General features: G+C 40.7%; 1 protein-coding gene and 1 long non-coding RNA gene across 32 annotated transcripts in view; one reads left to right on the top strand and one right to left on the bottom strand.

The window, feature by feature from the left end:
* The first annotated feature begins 1,553 nt into the window (after nt 1-1,553).
* Nucleotides 1,554-5,200, top strand: LOC107836408 (uncharacterized). The gene is made up of 2 exons (XR_001662290.1): nt 1,554-3,935; nt 4,974-5,200. It is a non-coding gene; the product is annotated as an uncharacterized LOC107836408 (long non-coding RNA).
* kif1b (kinesin family member 1B) overlaps nt 5,038-23,755 on the bottom strand; it is a 56,036-nt gene continuing 37,318 nt past the window's right edge. For 9 of the 31 annotated variants that reach the window (XM_016672116.1, XM_016672125.1, XM_016672124.1 and 6 more), the window contains 30 exons: nt 22,932-23,037; nt 22,533-22,553; nt 22,073-22,221; nt 20,495-20,673; nt 20,026-20,166; nt 18,480-18,734; nt 16,320-16,438; nt 15,996-16,081; nt 15,697-15,826; nt 15,245-15,398; nt 14,984-15,074; nt 14,780-14,898; nt 14,214-14,269; nt 13,725-13,925; nt 12,571-12,679; nt 12,401-12,467; nt 12,178-12,262; nt 11,724-11,829; nt 11,370-11,396; nt 10,502-10,616; nt 10,292-10,425; nt 9,480-9,541; nt 9,247-9,392; nt 8,021-8,281; nt 7,868-7,939; nt 7,664-7,785; nt 6,827-6,979; nt 6,516-6,708; nt 5,554-5,672; nt 5,038-5,468 (listed from right to left, as the gene is read on the bottom strand). In XM_016672116.1, coding sequence (XP_016527602.1) covers nt 5,426-5,468; nt 5,554-5,672; nt 6,516-6,708; nt 6,827-6,979; nt 7,664-7,785; nt 7,868-7,939; nt 8,021-8,281; nt 9,247-9,392; nt 9,480-9,541; nt 10,292-10,425; nt 10,502-10,616; nt 11,370-11,396; nt 11,724-11,829; nt 12,178-12,262; nt 12,401-12,467; nt 12,571-12,679; nt 13,725-13,925; nt 14,214-14,269; nt 14,780-14,898; nt 14,984-15,074; nt 15,245-15,398; nt 15,697-15,826; nt 15,996-16,081; nt 16,320-16,438; nt 18,480-18,734; nt 20,026-20,166; nt 20,495-20,673; nt 22,073-22,221; nt 22,533-22,553; nt 22,932-23,037 — 3,621 coding nt within the window. In that variant the 3' untranslated portion in view covers nt 5,038-5,425. Of the gene's footprint in view, nt 5,469-5,553; nt 5,673-6,515; nt 6,709-6,826; nt 6,980-7,663; nt 7,786-7,867; nt 7,940-8,020; nt 8,282-9,246; nt 9,393-9,479; nt 9,542-10,291; nt 10,426-10,501; nt 10,617-11,369; nt 11,397-11,723; nt 11,830-12,177; nt 12,263-12,400; nt 12,468-12,570; nt 12,680-13,724; nt 13,926-14,213; nt 14,270-14,779; nt 14,899-14,983; nt 15,075-15,244; nt 15,399-15,696; nt 15,827-15,995; nt 16,082-16,319; nt 16,439-18,479; nt 18,735-20,025; nt 20,167-20,494; nt 20,674-22,072; nt 22,222-22,532; nt 22,554-22,816; nt 22,835-22,931; nt 23,038-23,755 lie in introns of all 31 variants that reach the window. The other 22 variants (XM_016672134.1, XM_016672138.1, XM_016672141.1 and 19 more) reach the window with 15 other exon arrangements.

The raw sequence follows: 23,755 nt of genomic DNA, 5'->3' as shown, positions 1-23,755 counted from the left end.
TAGTGTCTGTCCTCTTTAATGCAGATGAGTCACAGTTTCACCTCCATGAGGTTTCACTGAGCTCTGATGCAACAGCTGCTAATCAGGGGCCTGCAAGAAGACAAGAGCCGAAAAGTTTACCCAGTGACCCTCACCAGGTTACTGAGTCTTATTGTGTTCCTTAATAAATCAGTAACAATATTTATACTGTACTTACTGTAAGATACAAGCTTCAACACGGTCTGAAGTGTCTCATGATGAGGGAAGGGGAACGTTATGCTAACATCAACGTAAGAGTCACCCAAGGTAAGACGAGGTGTAATAATGAAGCTTTGTTTGCTGAAAACTTCCAGAAAACTGTAAAACAGCTGACACACTGGGTGCCTTTAAATCTCAACTTAAAATGTAAAATATTCTTATAAGATGTTACATTATTGTTAATAACCTGACAATGTTATGTCTTTATAGTAAGTTGTTATGAAATCTCATCAAATGACCCTCCAAAGCTACAAATGTAAAAAATAATTTGTTGTTTTTGTATTTTATTGTGAAACAGAACAATGAGTCTCAAAAGAATTTCGATGAAATATGGAAACATTTTTAAGTAAAAATGAACCGACATTTGATAGGGGACAGGAAAATTACATAACTTTTTACAATTAGCACAGCTAAATGCACATCAGATGACAAGAGGCTAGTGCTCCGTCAGCTGATGTTTAAGGTCATGTGGAGTTAATCAGGACCTGTAGTTCACACAGCAAAAACATAAAATCTTGCTAACCATAGAAATTAATTTGTTTTACAGCATCTGAAAGTGCACAGAAATCAGTAATACTTTTGTTACACCAGACTTAAAGATAAACAACCATAAAACATTCACTGTGCTCTGGATTAACCCAGACTGTGAGAACAGGATAAGTAAGGTTGAAGAGTTCAGATGTAAAAAAAAAATCTAATTTCAGAAAATTATTGTACCAGTAGTGATTTTACAATGGCCAAACGTAACATGTTTTCAAGTATTTAAGGGATGCAATATATATATATTTTATATGCAATATCTTAATAAAACAAAGTTCTGCAGTCTGAGGTAGAAAAGGAATCTGTAAATCAATATTGATCCGAAACATTGATCTGAATGTTAGCCTTATTAAAATAAATAAATTCAGATTCCTATTTTGGGAGGGTTAAATGTTTTCTATTTTGGAGTTTTTTGTGTGACTATTTTCAGGATATGGGTCACTCTTTCATCAAGTTTAACAATATAGGGCAACTATAACTACTTCTGAGTAAGCTTTGCAGATTTTTCTGGTTTACCATTTTTTTCCCCACATTACTCACTTTCAGTCATAAATTCTAGTAAATTATTATTGTCTCAGAAAAATGCAAAGCTGAGAATGAAGACGTTTTCTTTATTTTGATGACGGCATTTGACAAAAATACTGTTTGTTGCTTGTTTCATAATTGGTTCTTGTGTTACGTTTGTCATCATGTAAAGAAATTTGAACTTAATCGTTGCTGAGCTGTGCTGTTCAAATAAACTTAACTTGACAAAAAGAAAGAAAAACAAAGCAGGCATCACACATTCTGCTAATGCAGTTTGCAGTTTTCTTTTTTTATTGTTGCCTCATTCACTAAACAGTTCGGTGGTGCAAGATTACCGTACACAGAGTTAGGATATCTGCATGACACATCTATGCTATACAGCGGATGGATTATAATTATTACAAATACAGTAAACATATTTACAGTTTAGTTCAAGCTCCGTACAACATAGATATTTACAAAATAAGTATGAAAATGAAACCAGTCTGACGAATAATGTACAGCGGTAAAATGTTCAGGTCTTGTCCTTTTATTCTTCTTAATGCACGAATCCCAAAGATACTGTCAGAGGGGGGCTGATGGAGACATCAGGACTAGTTTTGTTTGAAAGGCATCAACGGAAAAAAGAAATAAAGTCACATTAAAGAGTTCTATCATAATTTTAGTCTATAGCTATGATGTGTTATATTCCCTGATAGTAGATTAAATAAACTAATAAAAATAACCTTTTATTAAGATTTCAGACACCTGGCCACAGTGCGTCGTTAGCAAATATCTCTTCAAAAGACGAAAGCGTGAACCGCTTTCTGGTAAAGAGGAAGCACTAATGTAACTCGCCTCCATGCGGAAAAAAACAAAAAGGTGCAGTGGGTCACATCTTAGGTCCCTTTTAAAGAAATGGTGAGAAAAGACAAAAACCCTAAATCCTACATTCAACTCTCTCTCTCAGTTCAGGCTGCCAAACCTTCATTTGGTTCACTATGAGCAGAACAACTAAACCGCACAGACTTCACTTGATCAGTTAGTTGAACCTTTTATTGATATGTGCAAAGAGCTGCAAACTAATATGTACATTTTTTTAAACGATAAACGCATAATCCATAATAATATACTTCTGAAAATTACCCACTGGGGGTGAAAATGTTTGCTCTGATGTCCTTCCATATGAAAAAGCAGCACTCTCCCCCACCCCATCTCCTAATGAATGCATAGATGCATGGTTTATATCCTATGATGGGTTCTTTAAGCACTCCCTGACCAGCAGGTTTCCTGACCTGTGATCGGAGATTAAATTATCGCAGGCACCTCCGTTTCTGGTCTCGTGTCAGCGGGCGAACTGCTGGTTGGTAGGCCAGAGTTTAACTACGCCCTTCTGCGCAGAGACGGAGGCACCAAGCAAACATCCTCACCAACAAAAAAAAAACTAACAAAAAAAACTCTCTCTGCATCGTCCCTTTCATCTTTTCATCCAGTGTAGCTTTGATATGTGCTCTCGTTTTTGTTCCTGAAGCTTGGATATAATCCTGCTGTTACCTGACCTTGCTATAGATAAGAGTTAATGTGCAAAAACAAAAAGTGCAACACCAATAAATGCTGGTTAAAAAAAATAAAAATAAGTAAATGCCCTTTTTTTTTTTTACATTTCAAATAAAAAAACAAACTTTGAGAAATAAAAATTTTAAAAAGAAGGGGGGAAAAAAGAGATGGGTTGGAGAAGTTTCAATTCAGGAAGCTGAACGGAAAATGAAGAAGTGGTCATGTTTGTTGGTGCTGAAATGGACAAAACTTCATTTTAGAGGTTTTACCCAATGAGGGGAACATTTCATCATCATCATCCTCCTCCTCCTTCTCCTCCTCAGGCTGTGCCAGAGCAGCTTCATCACCTCATTTAACTCTCGCAACCCAGCAACTTCTTCACTTCTACTCGCGTCTTTAGTTTTCACACACACAGTTTCACACACACAGTGGGGTAAGAAAGTTTGGGTTTATGTTAGCTGTAGAAGCAGAAAGAACAGCCTACCATAGGATCTGAGTATTGCAGTGTCTTAAGCAATGAGCTGTTCTCTCTCTCTCTCTCTCTCTCTCTCTCTCTCTTATTTCTCTCCCGTATCTCCCCCCCTCACGTCCTTCTTACGGTGGAACACCAAACTGAAAAATAAGTACTCCTGCAGGAACTACCCGTACAAAAGTTGTACATTTTTGCTTGTTTTTATCCAGTAAGCAAGTTTTTTTATTTTTTTATGTTTGCACAAATGCACGGACTGACACTGGCACTACCTGGGAGTTGGTGTATGTACAGAGGCTGAGAGGCGGGATCCAAGCATCACGGATGATTCGGTGCCGAGCTCGACAGGATTTCGCTTGTAATTTTAAGTTTCGCTTCGCAATTCTCTACTAGCTAAAAATAAAATAAAAAAAAAGGAAAGCAATACTAATAGTAAGTAATAGAGCATAACTAAGAGATTGCTTTGATATATTTGCAGATTTTTAACTTTGTTTTTTTTGTTTTGTTGTTTTTTTTTTGGGTTTTTTTTGCGATTTGAGTTGTTTTCAGGGAGCAAACCTGGTGTTCTCCTGGGGGCTGCTGCTGCACTTCTTATCTGAGCACGTTATCAAAAACCAAAAGGCAAAAAGTTAAATTAAACTTATTTTGGGAGACAAATAACACTGATAATACTTTTTTTTTTTTTNCATTAGAAATAGAAATGGGAGAAATGCCATTAGATTTAAGAAGAACAAAATTAGAAATTAATTATTGGTTAAATTTGCAAGGCAGTAACGTTGATCATCCAACTCTGGAAATTTTAAATCCATGTTGGGAAAAAGAAAAGAAATAAATGAGGAGTTTTGGATGGACAATTGAAAATAAAATACAAAATTTTGAAATGAATAATTTAGAAATTAGGCAAACAACACCAATATCAATTATACCTCCCTGGATTCTACCAGAAGCAAGAGTAGATATGTCAGTAATGAAAAAAAAAACAAGATAAATCATACATTGTAGATAGTTATTCAGTGCAATTATATTTAAATAATTATTATCAATACATTCAAATTTATACTGATGCGTCAAAAATAACTGGGAAAATAGGAATAGCGTTTGTAGTACCAGAATTCAATATAAAAATAGGAAAACGAATTACAGATGGGTTATCAGTATACACAGGAGAAATGTTGGCAATATCATTGGCTTTACAATGGGTAGAAGACATAAAACCATTAAAACAATAATATGTTCATATTCAAGCTCTGCATTATTAAGTTTAAAAAATAATCAAACAGATAGTAGGATGGACATTTTATTAGAAATATTTCATACATTATTTAGAATATAAAACATGGGTTTGATAGTTATATTTGTGTGGGTTCCAGCACATATTGGGGTAGAAGGAAACGAGAGGGCAGATAAAATGGCAAAGAGGGCAATTCAAAATCCTATTAGTTTTACAGTTAAAATAAGTAAATCTGAAGGAAAGAGTATTGTTAAAGAGAAACTGATGAAAGTATGGCAAAAAAGGTGGGATGAAGATAAAACAGGAAGATGGTTTTATAAAATTCAGAAGAATGTAGGAGAAAGAAGAAATGGAAGAAGAAATAGAAAGGAGGAAAGAGTGATAANGGGGCTGCTGCTGCACTTCTTATCTGAGCACGTTATCAAAAACCAAAAGGCAAAAAGTTAAATTAAACTTATTTTGGGAGACAAATAACACTGATTTTATTTTTTTTTTTTTTTTTTTTTTTTTACAGATGATTGGCAAACTGAAAATTAGTTTTTTTTGGAGAGCCGTGCACACACAAGTAGAGACTACTACGACATGCTACAAGTCAGGAAGTTCAGGAATGACGACAAAGCGGAAAGAACCAGACCCGTCGTAAAAATTTTAAACACAAAAAAGCCGAGGGGGGGAGGAGGAGAAGAAGAGGAGCTCGGGGTGCCGGAGGGACGGGAGGGGAGGCAAAGTTCAAAGGAGCTGAAACTTTTAGTCGCATGAAAAGTAGAAACTTAAGCCACAAGTCTACTTACAAGAGGAAACCTTTTAAGACTCACAATGATTAATAAGTGTTAACACTTTGTTTGATCAAAGAGAGAGCGAGAGCCACGGGGGTTCCTCCGCTCCGCTCAGTTCTTCATCAGACCGCTGCGCCTCCTCGCCAGCTTCGATCTGAGGGGACGACATGTTGCGATGAGGCAAAGGTGCATTCGTTCAAGAGGAACTGAAGACGGCACACGCAAAAGTATAGAAGTACCTTATCGTCCCTGCCAGCAGAGGGTTGAAGGCGTACAGCCAGTCGTTCATGTCTTTCTCATTGTTGGCCTGCAGAAGGATTCCTCGATGCTTTGTGCACACCGCAAACGTGTTGGGAGTCTGCAAACATCAAATATTCATCATGAGACGCAGCTTCATCAGAGGTGGAGAGACTAAATAATTAGATTTAAGCCAACGATTTTCCAAAAGAAGAAGTGGGTGTACTGGCATTTGGCTGAATGAAAGAAAAGTTGAGAGAGCACTCTGCCCCCTTTAGGCGCCACCAAAAAGCTCACAGTATAATTCTGGCTGGACATTTGAATACTCTTATCAGAACTAGCGGAACTCCTTTGAGTTGGCTGGTTTTCTGGCAAAGATCCTTGGTTGGTTTCAATCAAGACCGTTCCAGAATTCTTTCTACCTCGGTTCTTCTCAGTCCATGTCGACGTGACGCCAAGCTCACCGCCGGCGACGCTCGTGTTCCAGAACATTTCTGAGTTGTTCCTGAACATCACTTGTCTCACATCTGAGGTTCACAGTTCAGGTCAGATGGTTGACATATGGACATATGGCTGAGTGTTATGACAAAGTAACAATCTCAAAAGGCAAACTGAAGCAGCACTAAGCTTCAAGACGTTTTATGAACCGATCCTGCCAAAGGAAGAGGCCTAAAGTCCAGATTAAATTGTGCCAGAAACTTGTTGATGGGGGTGAAAAGCATCAGGTTTCTCTGCCACCCACAGAGGGACACTTATTCTGATACGTTTAAAGAGGTCCTGATTGATGGAAATCCACAGCAAAATAAGGTTCTAGTTCATAAAAATGACAGAAGCTGTATATTGTACAATCAATCCGCCCTGGAAAAAGCAGCAGCTCAAACAGATCAATGAAAGCCTGAGCTTAATGTGACATTTACATTTATTATGGGTGTATTTAAACTTCTGATTCGAAACAGACGAGCACCTTGAGCATGGCCTGCTGGTCTTCGCTGTATTCCACCTGCGCCGTGGAGAGGTTGAGGACGCCTCGCTCCACCGGGTCCTTGTCGCTGTTGTAGATGAAGACGTACGGGCGGCGAACGACCACAAAGTGCTTCACCCACGTGTTGGAGCGCGGCTCCATGAAGCTGAGGAAACCTTTCTTAGACACCACAGACCTGAAATGAAGCAAACATATATATATATATATATATATATAACGCCTTTACTATACAACTAATGCAGGTCAGACAATCCAACACCATTTCAGATGAGCCGCCATCATTTATTACTAACCCAGGCCTCATTTCCTCGATATCAGGCACCAAGTTTAAGAACTCGTTCTTTCCAGCCCGAGCAAGGTAGGACATCTCCAGAGTGGGAACCATCGGGAAGTTCTCGTAGTCCGAGCAGGAAGGACTGGAGGCACGGGAGTTGTTCTCTGGGGTCCTTTAAGACAGAAAGAAAAAAGTTAATGTCAAAATTGTCCACCATATGATTTAAATGCACTCGTAATGCATTATGTTGAAACCAATTGTTTTATAAGATCTTGTTGTACGACCATCAAACTTGCTTTATTTTAGTAAATCTATTGTATCGATTATTCTGACATTTAAACAGATTTTTAAAAAAAAGAACATTCTGTCAATTTTTAATGTACACCTTTTTTATATGCATTATTCAAAATACATTAAAAGATGGAAATAAACAAATAATTCAGTTCATTTTTTAAGTAAGAAGAATAAAGAAACTAAAATGCAATGCATTGCATTCTGTTTCATTGTTGTTTTCATTTTGGTGTTTATTTTAACATAAAAATGTGAAAAGCTCAGCTGTTTCTGCTTCATTTAATAAGGCTAGTGTGTTGATTAAGTTTTGGATTCACAAATTAATAATTAGATAGCAAAAGGAGCTGATAAGAGATTTTGTTTTAACAGAATTTGAAGCAGGTGAAGCTAAAACTATGCCACTTGAAAGTTTCTTTTTGTATCTTAAATGCAAACTGTGTATAGTTTTTATTTACATTCATTTTGTAAATGTTAAAACTAGCAGGGGGAAAAAAAAATATCAAAACAGCTAATATCCACATCCTCCATGGCTAATAATGCACCAATACAAGGAGAACATTGTTACTTTTGGTCTAAGGAGCTGCAGCGGGAGTCAGCCAGGGAGGGGCAGGTGGAGGACGGCGTGAGGGTGGCGCTGCTTAAGCTGGTCACCGATGGGTCTCGTCCGATGGGCGAGATGTCAGACAGCTGGAGAAGATGGCAAAACGTTAGGCGTGTTTACCCAGTCAAACGTGACCGGAGCGAGGAAAACATCCGAGTCGTTTCTCACCTTGCAGTCGCTGATGCTGTTCACCACCTGGCTGTAGTCGCTGTTGAAGGTGTGGGTCAACAGGCGCAGACACTGCAACACAACATCCGTCAGCTCCAGGGAGCTCAGAAATCGCTGGCGTGCTTTCTTGCCGCGTGCGGGATTTCTCCTCACCTTGGAGGCGAGCTCCTTCTCGCGGTCCACCAGGCTCTCGATGTCCGCCGAGTCGTAGCCGCTGCTCTCGCTGGGCGTGATGGCGCTCTCGCAAGTGGCGCTGGAGATCTGCGAGGAGATGGAGGTGGAGGTGGACAGGGTCCCCGAGCTCATGCTGGGGGACAGAGACTCGCTCAAGGACTTGGCGGTGGGAGCCGTTCCCACCGGAGGCGCCTCTCCCAGCTTCTCCCTCAGTAGGAGGAGGTGACGGGTCTTCTCCACCTGAGGAGAGGTACGAGTTCTTTTATCTTTACATCATCAGGAGTTATTTGAGCTGCATGTTTTCACAGCAGCAATAGAACATGACAGAGAAAGGTACCTGAGCCTTAACTGCAATTAACGGCATGATAAATTAAACTGAGCTTGGCAATTTTCCATTGTGATGATTATTATTTTTTTGAAGGGCAATTTTGTTTCACAGAAACTTCATAATTCATTTATTTATTTATGGCTTTGGTTGTATATAGGTTGATATTTCAGTTTTTCAGTATTTCAGGTGTTGTGTTTTACTTTGGATATTTAAAATGTCTCCTAGTTGCAGCGTTAAGTAGGGGTGCACCGATAAATCGACCCTGATTTCCTTAATTTTGGGAGATTGCCGATCATTCGATACTTGCATGTGGAGCCGATCACATCCACCGATTTTATCTACTTTGGCAAAGGTCTAAAAATCAGCTCTGCTATGACAGAGGTTTGACTGACAGACCCACGGTCATGTCTGCACGTTTGTAATTACTTTTTGCTATATTTGGAAACATTTCAGACAAATAAAAATAAAAATCACTTTTCCTTTTAAATATTGGTCATTGGCGACCATATGGAAAACTGCAATAGGTGCACCCTAAATGTTAAGTGCTCTTTACAGGATTAAAGTTAATTGGTCTTTGAAGTTGCAATATTATTCTATTATCAATATATTACTTGAAAATGGACTCAAAACATTGCTCTGAGACATTATCGTGTATTGCAATAATTACTGGGACAATTTATAGTCCAGCTAAATTTGAGCTGGACGAAAAAAAACTTTGTTCTCTTCCACATAAGGTCAATATAATATTCCTGCCAGTGTTTTTTTATTTATCTTTTTGACCAACTGGTTCATACAACCTTCCTATGAGTAAGTTTAAAATGATTTGAAACATATTTTTTTAATATGTGAATGTCAAATCTGATTTCCAAGTTCCCACCTCATGCAGCTGCTCGAGTTTCTCCAGCTCCCACTGGTGCTCCAGGATCAAACTGTCCCCTCTGGGCCTCCATCCGGCCAGGTTCTCCTCCCCTCGCACGTAGGCCACGGAAGTGTCCAGAACCTTCCTCCTCCTCCGCTGCATCCCTGTGCAGGAGAACCCGGCTTGTCAACACAAAAGGTATAATGGCAACTATTCAGATGTTTCTTTGAAATCGTTTTCTCCTCGTTTACCAGGGCTTCCGGTGTCAGACATCTTGCACAGGCTGAGCTCATAGATGCCGGTGACGCGATTGCTGTAACAAAGCAGCAAAAAAAAAAAAAAAAAAAAATTTATTAAATGAAAAATTCAGCCAAAAGAGTGTGACGCGTGGTAATAATTGGAGATTGATTTCAGCTTGAACAGACTTGGCATGATTGTACGGTCAAAACCCAAAAGAATACGATCTACTTGCGGTCAATGAACACACCGTACCTAAATGCAACCGGGGCTTTACAGACCACACTTATCAAAGTGGCAGTTATTACTCCACAGACAAGTCTTAAAGGCAGCTACCAGAGAAGTACTTAAAATAATTAATACACAAGAAGAATTAAAGGAGGAAGAATCTGGTTTTCTGCTGTTTGTGAAAACTACTTTTAAGCTTCAGACCAGAATAACAGAAAGGCTGAATGTTTTACAGCAACATTCTCCCTCAGTAATGGAAATGCTGGATGTAGAAATATTTGTAGCAATCTGTAAATCTCTGAGAAGTGTCCACATTCTCAGGGGAACACACACACACAGATGTCACTGATTACAATTACTACAGTCAATCATTTCATTTATTCTATGAAAATGTAAAACATCAATTCAAATATCTCTGTCAGAGTTTTGCACTAACAGTAAAATCATGTTTTACACTCCCGGTCAAAAAGCAAAACTGTAATCAGCAGGCTAAAGTTGTACACAAAACAGAACCTCAAAACTCAGATTGGCTTTTTTATTGGAGTGTTATACATCTGTGTTAATAGATGCACCAAAGTGCATCAACCTGCAGGCTTACCAGTCAGGAGTTTTGGAGTACCCACTCCCAAAGAGGTTCCTGAGAGAACGCGGCGGGGAGATCTTGGCGTCCCGGGAGTAGAACACCATGCAGATGTCTTTGGTGATGATGGCGGGCTGGATGCAGTGGTCCAGCTGAAAAGCAGAGGTGCGAGTGAGCCAACGTCCGAGACGCAGTGAGATCGCCGTGAGACAGAGCGGAAAGACAAACCTCCAGATATGCAGACAGAGTCATGTAGATCTTCTCTCCGTACGGAGTGACTCGATTCAGCAGGAGGGAGTTGTGCAGCGAGCTGTCCCACACAGCTTCAAAACGGTAGAACGTTCTGAAGGAAAAAAATATACATAGGAAAGCAACAGGAGTTGAGCTTTGGGAAGTCTCGTTTCAAAAAAAGACACTTTTGATGTTGCGTTTCTCGTTGTGACATGGGAGGTCGGGATTTGGCTAGAGAACTGGTGTGTGGATGTGCACAGGTCTAGATGGCTGAAAACGAAACTTTCTCATACTTTCAACGTGACAGGATGCGAGGATAAACACAGAGAAGACACAAAGAGGAGACAAGACTCAAGGTAGGAGCTGGAACATACTGAGAATACAGTTCAGCATGATGCAACTAAAAGTAAAGCTGCCTTTTTGTATATACTGATACGTATTCATTTTACAAACCAATTCCTTTTCGGTGAGGTTGCATTTATCCTTGTCTACCAGCAGGGGGAGCATTTACCCACAGACAAGTGACCTTACTGAATGTTAGGGTAGTCAACAAAACAAAAAACTTGAATCAAACTGACAGTAGGTCAGCTCACGACTTTTATTTATACTAAAGTCACAAACTTATAAATGTATAAAAGTAGTGCTGATCAGGGTGCATTTGCATTTAGATCGCCTTTGTCCATCAACATTTTGAGAGTTTTAGGAAATGAATGGTAATGGAAACAAAGGCATATCTTATGCAACAAGCAGGGAAGGGGCTTAGGAACCGAAAATCTATTAAACTTATTTCTAAGAGTCTACGGGTTCTAAGAGAGACACATAAAGGTCCTTCATTGAAGGCCTTATGCTCTCTGATGAATGGTACCTATCAATATCCTTATCAATAGAAAGCCTGAGGACAATCAAGAGTCCAGCAGCAGCAGGAGGAAAGAGTATAAAAAGAATAAAAGAATAAGAATAAAAAGAGAAGCACAAAGAGTCAGGCAACAGAAACAATAAAGCACATCAACAACTGTAAATAAAAAACAAACAGAAAGCTCATGCAATGAATTCATTTTACCCTCAGAAACCATAAAGACAAGAACATTTTCACATATTTTCAACACAAAAACATGAAAAGCCTACACAACAACAACAACAGCAACAACAACAAACAGATGGATTGTCAGGTTTAGAGTTCATCAGAGCCAAAGTAGCTCTCAGAGTCCAGTCCACGTACCTGTTAGTGTTGTGGGATGACTTGATGTTCTTGGCAGAAATGATGTTCAGGGACAGGACGGCGTCGGCTGCGCTGTCGTCCACCTCGGCCTTGTTCCTGATACGACCTGATGGAGATACAACGGCATGACGCGTCAATACGGTCACTGAGACTTCTTCTGGTGAGCAATAAAATAAGAAACACAACTCTACAAGCATCTGGTCAGAGTCCAGAGGCTGCATGTGAAAAATGTGAAATGTAATTATTTGGTCCATCTGCGGCAGCTGCAGTGTATAAAAAGCTTAGAAAGAGAAGCTGCCTTAAGCAAAACAGAAGCCTCTCTTCCCCTCCCATAGGTGTGTGTGGTATATTCACAGTATATCCTCTTCTGAAGGGTTTACCCTCACTTTTTTTTACCCCGCGTTACCGTCTAGTTTCCATTGGATCGAGTGAAGCTCTTGGACGGATGGCTCACCTACAACCAGCTCACGAACATCCTTCCAGTGGAGCTCGCTGCCCTTCTCGTGTATAAGAGTCACTGTGATCCTCCGCTGGATCCCCTGCAGAAAAGATGAAAGGAGATCAAGATTACGGCATAAAAACCACGACAACAGAAACAACTTGTACGTCAGTATTATTACAGATAGACAAGTCTTTATCTTCTGAGTTTTGGGGAGTGGCAAATGCTGTACCCTTACCTGGTGCAGAAGGTAGGTGCCGTGGCAGGGCAATCCGGCACTGTGATCCACGATAGCCGGGATGTACCTGTGTGGGGACAAAACCAGGTTAGACTTTTATGGATGGGCTTCCATGCATTTTTAGAGGCTGGATTCATCCCTGTGGGAACGGTGCAAAGGGACACACTCACTCTCCGGTCGGCTCCAGCTCGCTTATCTCGAACCAGACGAGCAGGTCGTACTTGCTGACGCACTGGCCCAGGTTCGACTTGGTGATGGTGTTCAGCTTGGTGGCTGGAACTATAAAAAAAAAAACAACAAAAAAAAAAAACAAACACCCATCAGCTAAGTATTTTAAATTCGACGTTTCAGTGAATTTCAAAACAACGTAGTCATGTCGTGTGAGCGCATTGCTGAGTCTAGTGGATTATACAGGGCTTTGCAAAGGTAGAAATGCATTTTAGTTTTTGTCGCATCTCAACTGTAGACTTCAATGTGTTTTATTTGGACATTGTGATAGAAAACAACAACGTGAAGACACATTTGAAAATATGAAAACTGTAAAGGTGTATTTGAAAACAGAGGTGGCAGCATCATGCTATGGGGACACTGTTCGGTCAAAACTATTTGAGCCTCAACATGCATCCAAGCTACAACGGAACTCTATAGATCAAAGTGTATCAATGTGCGAGGTCGGCCTAGTCAAAGTCCAGACCTAAAATCCAATTAAGAGCCTGTCGCGAGAGATGAAAAGGGATCATCACAGACGCCACTCATCTAATCTGACTGAGCCTGAGATTCCTTACAAAGATGCGACATTTATAGATGTGACAAAGCATTTCCAAGTAGAAATGCATGCCACACTTTTCAGATTTTGATTAGTAACAGGTTGTTGTTTTTTTCTTTTTGAAAACCCACATGTCATTGTTCTTCATTTTATTGAAGTGTTTCGCTACAGCATCACAAATGTGAGAAATTCAATGAGTGTGAATGCTTTTGCAAGGGCCTGACCGAAAGGTGGAGACGGTGTGAGGAGTTAAATCACAGATTACACCAACGCTGACCGCTCCTTGCTGTCTGAAGTATCAGCAGGATTTAATTTAATTTAATTTAAATTTCTGCAAATTTATCTACTGGAAGGTAGGAGCTCCGGTCAGTCGAAGCAGCAAGGGGAGGTTTGAGCTGAGCCGTCGGGACCCAAACGCGATCACTGCAGTGCTCCGGTGTGCACCTGCAGGCGCTGAGCAGCACAAGAACAAAGCGCTAGTCTAATCACAAAACAGCATCTAGTGGGTTGGGGGGGGGATCTAATGCCTCAACCGCTAACCGAGTCCTGTGTACCAACCGTGGTGCTTAGGCACAGTGAACACGGGGTCGTGGAGCGCTGAGAGGAAGGGGAAGTGCGAGAGCTGGTCAGCCTCGTCCTCCAGGCTGGCCACGGCGGAGGAGGCGAGGGCGTTGGCGTGCTCGGATAACGTGTCCAGCACTTTGCCGTTAACATAGCCGCTCACGAGGTAGCGGATCAACTCGATCTTACGGGTGTGGTCTGGGTGGGTGGTGTGTGTGTTTGTATGTGAACGGCAGAAAAGATGGGTGAATAGATGTGTGGAGGAAAATGGAAGAGTGGGGGGGGGGAAAAGGCAGGACAGAGTTGGGTAAGAGGATTATAGAGATTGTAGAAAAATGATTCAATACGACAATAAAAAGATCCAAAGGAAGCGAGAAATGAAAAAAGGACATGTGAGGTATGGTTACATAACAAAGTCAAAGATACGGGGAAGTGATGGTGACAGAACATTTCACTGTATGGCGGCGTTGTGTGACGATTTGTTACCTGGTTTGGACAGAGGCATGGGGATGGGGTAGTATTTCCGTGACGGTGTTGGAGGACTGTTGAACACAAAGAAAGGAAATATGTATTCTAGTGCAAAATCTGTCTTCAATGAAGAACTTTTACCCTAACCGTTGAACATTTCCACATTTTGTTACATTTCAGTCACACATTTTTATTTGTATTTAATACGACAGGCCATCAGAAAATAGTTCCCTGTGTGGATAATTTGTAAACCACATTTTGCTGCAAGCCCTGAGGTTCACCTTTTCTCCCTTCAAGTGATTTTTAAAGACACTTTATTTCAGGGTATCCGAACAAGAAGAGGTTCTAGATTCAAATGTATGGCAAACTTTTCAGAATATTATCTGTAAAATGATTATTTTTTTAAATCATGTCTCCTTTTCCTCCATTTGCACAATAATTAATCACTATGTGTTCCATCTAAAATGCAAATAAATCAGAAGTTTGCTTCTCTTATGCGACAACATGAGGAAAAAGATGAAGATACTTTTGAAGGCACTGTATTCTACATTTCTGTAGAAGGTATTTTTTAAAAAGCTACCAACCTGATCAGGTCCTGGCCGTGGATGTGCAGCGGGTGCTGCTGATAGTGGCCGAACACCTCGAACACGATGGGCTTGTTCTTAATGTACTCAATAAAAGACTCAGTGACCTCCACAGAAACCTGCAAGGAAAAAAAGAAAAATTTAGTTTCTGGCCATGAGGAACGGTTTGGATTGAAGGAATGACGTCCACATGTCTGTACTCACGTTCTGGACGTGGTAGAAACCCAGCGGAGCTCCTTTGCCGGTGTTCTTCAGCGGCTCGGTGGAGAAAGCCTCGTCGTGGCGATGGAGAAAGCTGAAGCAAAACGGGAACACAAGTCAGAGTGATTAAATTCATTTAACTTGCGCACAAGCGTGCAACGCTGTTGCAGTTTCCCTAAGCCGAAGGCTTCGTGAAGCATCGCAAACCGATATTTCAGGCGACCTAAACGGCGCCGCTCTTATTTTCGAAGAATGTCGACTCACTTGAACTGGCAAAAGATGTCGGCGTACTCAGGTGGGACGCCACTGGCCTGGAGGACGGTCACGCGGAAGGTGAAGATGCTCCCCACCTCCAGCTGGCCTGCCAGACCCTCACTGTGACTCAGCTTGGCGTCTGGGACGTTGCCCAGCTTCAGGTCTGAGGAGAACAACAGGGTCAGTTAAAAATGACCAAAAAAAATAAATAAAATTACAGCTGCTGGCGTGTGAATTGCTCCTCTTTATTCATCACTCCTGCTGTTCACTCTTCTTTTTTTTTTCTTTAGCTTTTGTAAAAATTCTCTCACGCAGCAAATAAAAACCCCTGCATTCGCCTCATTTACACGACAAAGCTCAACTTTGGATCCAGCAGGGACATCTGCCGGGCGCGTTCTCTGGCAAAGGGAAGAGAGGCTGAAAATTTACGAGTGCAGAGGTTGAAAGTCTGGCGGCCGTACCCATGTCGTTGATTCTGTTGAGCTCCTCGGAGGGTGTGATGACCTCTGAGCTCTGACCCTGACCCTCCACGATGCGCAGTTCCTCCAGGGACAAGCCGGACCGGGTCATGACCGTAGAGGGAAAGTCATTCTGATTGGACGGATAAAAGTCAGAGGCATTAGCATATAGCTGGTCTAGAGAGGGTTTGAGTTTCTAAAGTTTCTCTACCAAGTTGGTATTTTTGGAGAAAAAAAAATTAAAAATAGAAATAAAGTGTCTGCGTTTCAAACGGCTTTTCATGCGACTCCAGGCGGCTCACCTTTTTGAAGTATTCATCATCAAAAGAAATCTTGGCAGTCCCCGACTGTCTAACCCCGGACCCGTAATCTGGAGCCTCCTCGTCAGCTAGAAGAGAAACAAGCCCTCCTTTTATCCCAATCTGTCACAAACCTAAACTGTCAAAGCACATCAAAGGGAATAAATAAAGGATCTGAGGGAATCTCTGCGTTGCCAGCACATCGGATCCCTCAGGACTCTCCCACATGCTGCCACTGGAATCTCAAAGCCGAACTTAGAGCTACACATATTTTTGTTAGTTGCTGGTAATAATCTCGGAGCATTAGAGTTCTCATTAATTACTCACCAGCTATAGCCTGGACCCCCACGCGCAGGAAGCCTCGCACCTCGCCCTTTTCTGTAACTATGGCAACCCGGTGAACAAGCGGCACAGGATACAGCAGGTTGCTCAGGTACACAAAGGCTCTGGGAGCAAAAATTAAAACAAAAGGGAGAAGAGAAACAATGAACAACCGCAGCATCAATAACTGTGGCATTTATTTAGCATCTGAAGGTGGAAAGCTGAGGTTTGAAGATTTTACATGTTTACGACAAATTATTAACAAATATATACAGTAAAATATTAGTGACAAAGCAAATGAGAAGGCAAAAAAGACAATGTAATGAGCAAGAGCTCCTTAAAATCTCTTTTTATACTTAATAGTTGCATTTTTGTGTCTCATAAAGTTTAATAGTGGAATGACAGATTAGCAGATTGCAGCAGTAAAAGCTATAAAACAGCATTTTACAGTGTTGGCCATTGGCCGGACTGGTCTCACTGACATTTCGTTTCGCAAGACATGATTTGCAATTGCAGCGCTCCTAGTTACACTCTGTAACGACCCGCAGCACTTCGATGAAGTCTAATGCCCAAAACCAGAGCACAAGACATCCATCTGTATGTCTCAGTATCTGAAGTCAAAGTGATGCAGGGACCAACCTGCACCCATGTGATGTCTTATTTTGATGCACCGACCCTGCTTATTACTACGATATTATGTTTTCAGGAGGAGCTTCTCCATTTTGTACATTTTTTGGTTACCCTGTGGCTGATGTTAAATAGCAGATCGACCAGTCTGCCACAGGCTGTGTTTTTACTGACCGTGCATTAGTTTACATCAACTTCAGGGATATTTGTACATGTATACAATTTTCTATCGTCTATCGAGTCTAGAGTAAGTAGTGTAAGGTAAGGTAGCAACGAGTTATTGGGACTGATCACATTTCAGGAGCAACCAAACAGAACCAAAATAAATGTAAACGAGGTGGCAACACAAAGTTAAATATAATTAGGTCAGAGGTTTCAACTCTTATGACCGTTTGCCTCCAAAATTACTAAAAAAAAAAAAAAAAAAGAACACTAAACTACAGAAAAAACACCTGAACGTCACTGGTTTGAGCCTAAGAGTATGAAGTGACACAAAATGAAAAGGCAACATGTTGGTGCAAACATCGGGGCACAAACTGGGCAATTTTACTTGGAGGTGTAACAGCCCTCACAGTTATACGAGACCTAACTCTATTCAATGCATTTTAATTACTTAATACCTGCAAATTGTAAGATTTTTTACAGACTGCGCATGAGCTATAGTCTGTTTTAAAAAGCAAAAGTAAACATTGAAAAACGTTCTAATTTCCATTAAGCAGAGCTACTTAGTAAGATTTTTTAATCATCAGGAATCATTGGAAGCAAGCTAACACAACCAATACATAATAAATTAGACCCAGCTGTCAGCTACACCATGAGCCAGCTTTTTTTTTTAACAAAATAAGATATGAAGCATTAACCTTCACATTATTAGAGATGTTTTTAGACTGCTATAAAGGAATTTTTTGTGGTTTTGTTTTTATTTCAACTGCTAAATACACCCACTAAAGAAAGTAGATGATAAACTGTTTTCCTCAAATCGGTCAAATGACAAAAGTCCGAGTTCATACATTTCAGAAATAAAATGATTTCAAAGTAACACACACAAAAAAAAAAGAAAATGAAAACAACCCAAGTTTAAAAACGGAAAAAGCCAACAAAAAGGACAAGTACTTAGTTTGCTTAATCACAACAAATAGGCAGTTTTAAGAGACAGATGGGAGTTAATGCAGTCAGCAGAGTGTGGTGGTGGAGGATGAGACATCTGACAGGAGGACGACGGCAGGAGGTGGTGCTGGCTTTTCATCGTTCTTAGGAACAGAGTCCAAATTAAAAGTAGATTTTCGACAGTCGACCTCAGAGCACAGAAGGATGACGAATTATGTTAAATTAAATAAAAAAAAATACTTCATTATTTCCAGCTTCTCTGAGTCTGAGAGAAAAAAAAAACAAAACAACTACAATTACATTCAATTATACTCTAATCTTTGATACTTCAGCTACTCTTCACTGCATCCACCTAAAGTGAAACAAACCAACAACAGCTCTCCTGTCCCAGCCTCCGTGTGCAGAGGAAGAGGAAACGCCCAGATCACCGACCTTCCCACCAGGATGAACCAGGGGGAGCGGTCGTAGAAGGGGTCCTGCCCGTCGCTGAAGATGTCCGAGCCCTCTTCGGTGCCCGCGTCCGAGCTCGTGTCGTCCACAAACGCCTCGTCGTCTATGAAGTCCGACATCTCGCTCTGGCGCTCGTCCGCCAGCTCGGTGATCTCCGAGTCGGAGGTGGAGAACGTGGGCGAGGGCGTTCGGTCGGCCAGGTGCTCGTTGACGCAGCCGTTGAAGATGGGAGAGCTGCTGGGGGAGCGAAGGTTTGGGAGTGGCGGCGAGGGTAACAGTGGAGTCAAAGAAGAGTTAAAAAAAAAAAAAAAGCTTCAGGCGCTTTGTGAGGCATCAGTGATCTCATTTCATTTTGAAAGATTCCTGCTGTTTTTCTAAGTTTTCAGAGTTCCTACACATTTTTTCATATAAATATTTTAGACTTCTGGAGATTTAGCTCTCCAGAGCTCTCAGTTCTTTGCAAAACATAAAATCCTAAAGCTCACTATAGCTTTGTAAGAGATATTTCACAAGTGGATTCAAATGGGAAATCTTCAAAAATAAATTAAAATGATGGAAAGAGGACAAAAAAAAAAGGACAAGTGAAAATATTTATCCAGATCTGAAAAATACTCAGATCAAATTCCAAACTGTGTAGGAACCCTGCTTTAATTCAAATAATTAAAAATAAAAAGAAAGCCTCACTTTTCACTGCATTAACTACATGCATTCATTTAAAAGCAAAAGCCACTGAAAAAGCTTTGCAGTTTAGGATTCATTTCATAAGGAGCTAATCGCAGGTGTCACAGCAAATACCAGAAATGCTATTTTAAACCAACATGAATAACGGCACATTAATGGATTAGCATGTAAATCTCCTCATGTACGCCGTCTGAAAGAGGATAAAACACAAAGCGCCAACATTCCCACCTCACCCAAACCCCATGTTAACATGAATTAAAGGACGCATCAGGAAGAGCATGGCAACCAACGACGGCACAAAGTGATGCAGAAAAAAAGGGAACACAACAAATGGTCACAAAAACTCAAAATGTGACGTGGAATAAAATAAACACACATTCAAATAAAAATCAAAATAAAAAAAAATCACAAAAACAAATAAAATGGACAAACAAATTTAAATAATGAACAAAACATCATCTGGTACAAATGACAAAACATGATGTGGAAAACGTGATATGACTGATACATGAATCTCCAATGAGAAGTGATGGCAATGAAAAACAAAACGCATGAAGAAGTCCTAAAAGCTTCAGTACAGCTTTGGGAAATAATACAAAACAAATTTTTAAACACAAATGAATAACACGATCTAATTGCTCCTCTTAAAAACAATGAAAAGTGTAGCAACATTTTTTTAAGCCAGCTTAAATACGCTGATACTGGTAACCAACCCTTCCCCGGTACTGTTTAACGAATTTGTTACAAAAGCAAAAAAAAAAATTAAAAAAAACAAAAAAATAAAATAAAATAGCAAGAACCAAAACTATTTAGTTTAAATGTGTAGCGTTCATATTCGGCTACAAACCTCCCCACAAGCTTAAACCAGTGGAAACGGTCGTAGAACGGGTCGTTTCCCGTCAGAGTTCCCTCTCCATCGCCGTCCTGGTGAGCGGAGGCCATTTCTCCAGCGCGGTCGTACATCTCCCTCATCTGCTCCAGCCTCTGCCTGTAAATGACCACATGCACTCAGGATTAATGGATGCAGGATGGGAATTTACAGCTCACTAAAAGAAAACTGGAAGGGGAGAAAAACTGATGATGTACAGATGATATGAATTTGACTATTTTCTCTGTAAAGATAAAAAAAAAAAAAAATGGCAAAGATGATTCAGAACGATTAATTTTTAAGATACTGTATACAAATGACTTTTTTGAAACTCCTACTACAGATGCCTATATCTAATTAAGTCAGAGCAATAATCAAACAGTTTGCTACAACTGTAGTAGAAGACACTCTACTACATCATGTGTGTGCAAATTAAGGTAATTTTTACTTGAGTTTCTCCAGGGACCAGTAGTGTGTAGCTCCGTTCTTCAGGTCCTGAACCTCGACAGCGACCACGGTGCGAGGGAAGGGCCTCGGGTCGCGTTCCTTCTCCGGCTCTGGGGGCAGGAGTTCAGGGGGCAGCGGAGAGTACAGCGTGTCTGTCAGCAGCACGAACTGGAACTGGACCTGAGGAAGAGGGAGAATTTAGGAAGGACTTCACCCTCAACGAGTAGCTTTGGGCTCAAACTGTTACCAAAACTTGACTTTAAAACATCCCGAGAAGGAAAACTCGAGATGAAAATCCTGTGTAAGGTGACTCTTCTGCAGCGTCTTGCGGTTTATGTGGAGTGTAAATCCCTTGGCTTCCTGGTGGAAGGGAAACTGCAGCGAACCGGCTTTAGATTTACTTCCACTTCAATTTGTCTATGCGACAGAGGATCAATGCTGCATTCCGGATGATTTAAAAGTCAGACTAGAGCGCAGCTCCTCTACCATTTTATTCCCCCCCACCACCACATTCAGTCAACATTACATTAAATTGTCACGTTCTGAGCAGGTGGATGTAAAACTATGAGGGAGATGCAACATCTTAGCTAAATAATATCAAAGGTAAGGCACACAAAGTCCAGCAGAGTCATAATGTGTATTTTGGACTCAGTTTTCTGCTGTGACTGACTGCCAAAACCCGTTTAACATCTAAACATCAGCGGATGCTTTTGGTTTCCCTCGTGATGCCCTGCATTGCCTGAAGACATCACACAGGTTTGGGTTTAGAAATCTAGTCGGCAGGATATGCTACGTGTCATTTCTAGTCACACAACTGGGAGATCATTTAAAGGCTGCAGGAACGAGAGACCCCAAATTAAAAATGTAATTTGATAACTGTCTTCTCATGGGACAAAGCAGTCTAATTCAGTCAAATTCAATTCAATCCAAAATTGTCACAAAATTGTTTTAGATTAAAACTGCCCATCTAAAGTAGACCTACTTATTTATCCATTTTGCCCGATCGTGCAATAAGTATTAAGAACAGGCCACAGGCTGTATTTTAGCATTGCAACTGGATAATCCCAGAAACTCTCCGATCCAATTAAAGTTCTGACTTTGATCCACCGAGAAAAGGTTAAGGTAATACAAAGCATAAATTACCCAACAGCTCCATTCATTAAAGATGATGCACACGTCATATTTCTGCATCATAAACAATTTCCAGAACATTTAAGAAATATACCAAAAAAAAAAGGGAAACCAGGAAAAGACTAGACTTTAAATGAAAAAAACTAATTTACATTATAAATTTTACGCGTTTCACCTCCAGCAGATGCAATTAACTCACATTTTCCTCAGTCTCGTCTTGCACGTCATTGTGATTTCATCACCATTCTCCAACAGCTTTTGGCCTCTTGGACACAATTTATCTTTATTTATTTGAAGAATCAAAGTTTACCCAAATGATTCATTATTGGCCTGCAGAGTGGGATTGCATTACCAAATATTGCATCAGAGCAGTCCTCTGTTACTGCAGTATAACGCACATTGTTATATTCATCGTAACAAAACCTAGCAGCAGCATCATTTCTCTCACTTTTTTCTTCAGCTCCACACTGATGGCGTTGGCCTCCTTCAGGTACACGGCGTTCCCCCACAGCTGGTCACGCAGGGAGGTGAACTGATGGTACCTCCACTTCCTGAAGGCCCACTGAGCCAGCTCGAACTCGTGCTGCGTCCACGGCACTGTGGAGAACACACCGAGCAGAGGTGACATTATCATAACGCTCACGGCGCGTTTTAAAGGCAAATTAAACCAGGGGGGGGAAAAAAAATCTGAAAGGTCTTTACAGAACAGTTTGGATTGTTTAAACCTCTCCACGGGTTCAGAGAACGTTAAATTAGTGGAAGAAAATCAGCATAATTCATAACGTGGAATCATGAAGGCAAATTTCCTGCAAGAAATGACTGCGCAGAGACAGTAAGACCGTTTTAAAATCCAAACTGGACTATTTTTCCAATTCAGCTCCACACAGTTTCTAAAAGTGTCGACTTACCAACAGCAGCTGGACTTAAAACTTCAAGCAGATGCCAGTAAGGTGTTAAAAATGGAAAATGAAATTAGGAGGAACTACAGTTGTCTGACATTTTAAGACAATTTGTAAACGACAAGCTGAAACGTTAAAACAAGTACGGTCGATTTAACATCTAGCTAAACGTTATGTTGGATTAGATTTATGAATCTATAGACTGATTTCAATTAGTACCTTTGGTGGGAAATTAGAATGACTATTAATATGTCTTAGAATAAAAGATGACTGTAGAAAAATTATATACGCACATCCCAGTAATTTAGGCTCTGGACACAGAACGTGGAAGAAAACACACAGCTCATTTATTTATACAGTGTCCATTCGTGGCTAATGCATCAAAAGAAACATCTTCTTAGTACACACCTTCCTCCTCTTCCTCCTCCTCCAGCTCTGCCTCGTCGGGCGTCTCTGCGACCAGAGAGCGCGTCTCCACCTGCTTCTGGAGCTCCTGCAGTTTGCTCTCGTAAACCTGGACACCGACACACAGGGGGACATGGACAGCTGTCCATCAGCTGGACACACAGGTGAAATCAGCAGCACAACTCGGCCCAAATGACAGCCAAGGACTGATGCCAGGAGCTTCGTTTCTGAAAACTTTGATCATTTAGCCAAAGAAAATTGTCTGCAACATAGGTGTAAGGTTTACATTTTTTTGCATGATCTAGAATGATGGGCAAATAACATGTCAGTACACATTAAACAGCAGAATATTTCTGCACGGTGTGTAAAATATTAATAGCCTAGAAAATGTATTACTTGGAACAACAAAACACAACAACAACAAAAAGAGAAACAGTTCCAAACCGATTAGATTTGTAAATCATAGAGCAAAACCCATCAGCATACATTATTAAAACTTCGGATGCCAAGTGATTTTTTTTTTGTTTTGTTTTGCTTCTTTAGAAGCTAAAAGGTATCATAACTCAGTGGCTAATGTACCAAGTAAACAATTCACTTTCTAAAATGACGAAATGGCTTCAGTGGGAGAAGAAAAGAGCCGGGAGAAGCCGAGTCAAATGTAATCCAATGAGGGGCGCCATCATCATCATCAGAGAAGGCCAGGCAGCCTGTGGTCCCGATGACCTCATCTTGTTTGTTCACAGTCTTCTGGTAAAACAATGAAGCCTTTTCATCTGGTGCTGACCTCCTCGCCTCGCTGCTGAAAACTACCGACACACCGAAACCCA

The sequence above is a fragment of the Poecilia formosa genome, unplaced genomic scaffold (assembly GCF_000485575.1).
Source record: "Poecilia formosa unplaced genomic scaffold, Poecilia_formosa-5.1.2 Scaffold56, whole genome shotgun sequence".
NCBI classification, from domain to species: Eukaryota; Metazoa; Chordata; class Actinopteri; order Cyprinodontiformes; family Poeciliidae; genus Poecilia; species Poecilia formosa.
Note: the sequence above shows the minus strand (reverse complement) of the source record. Positions and strands in the feature narration are given on the sequence as shown.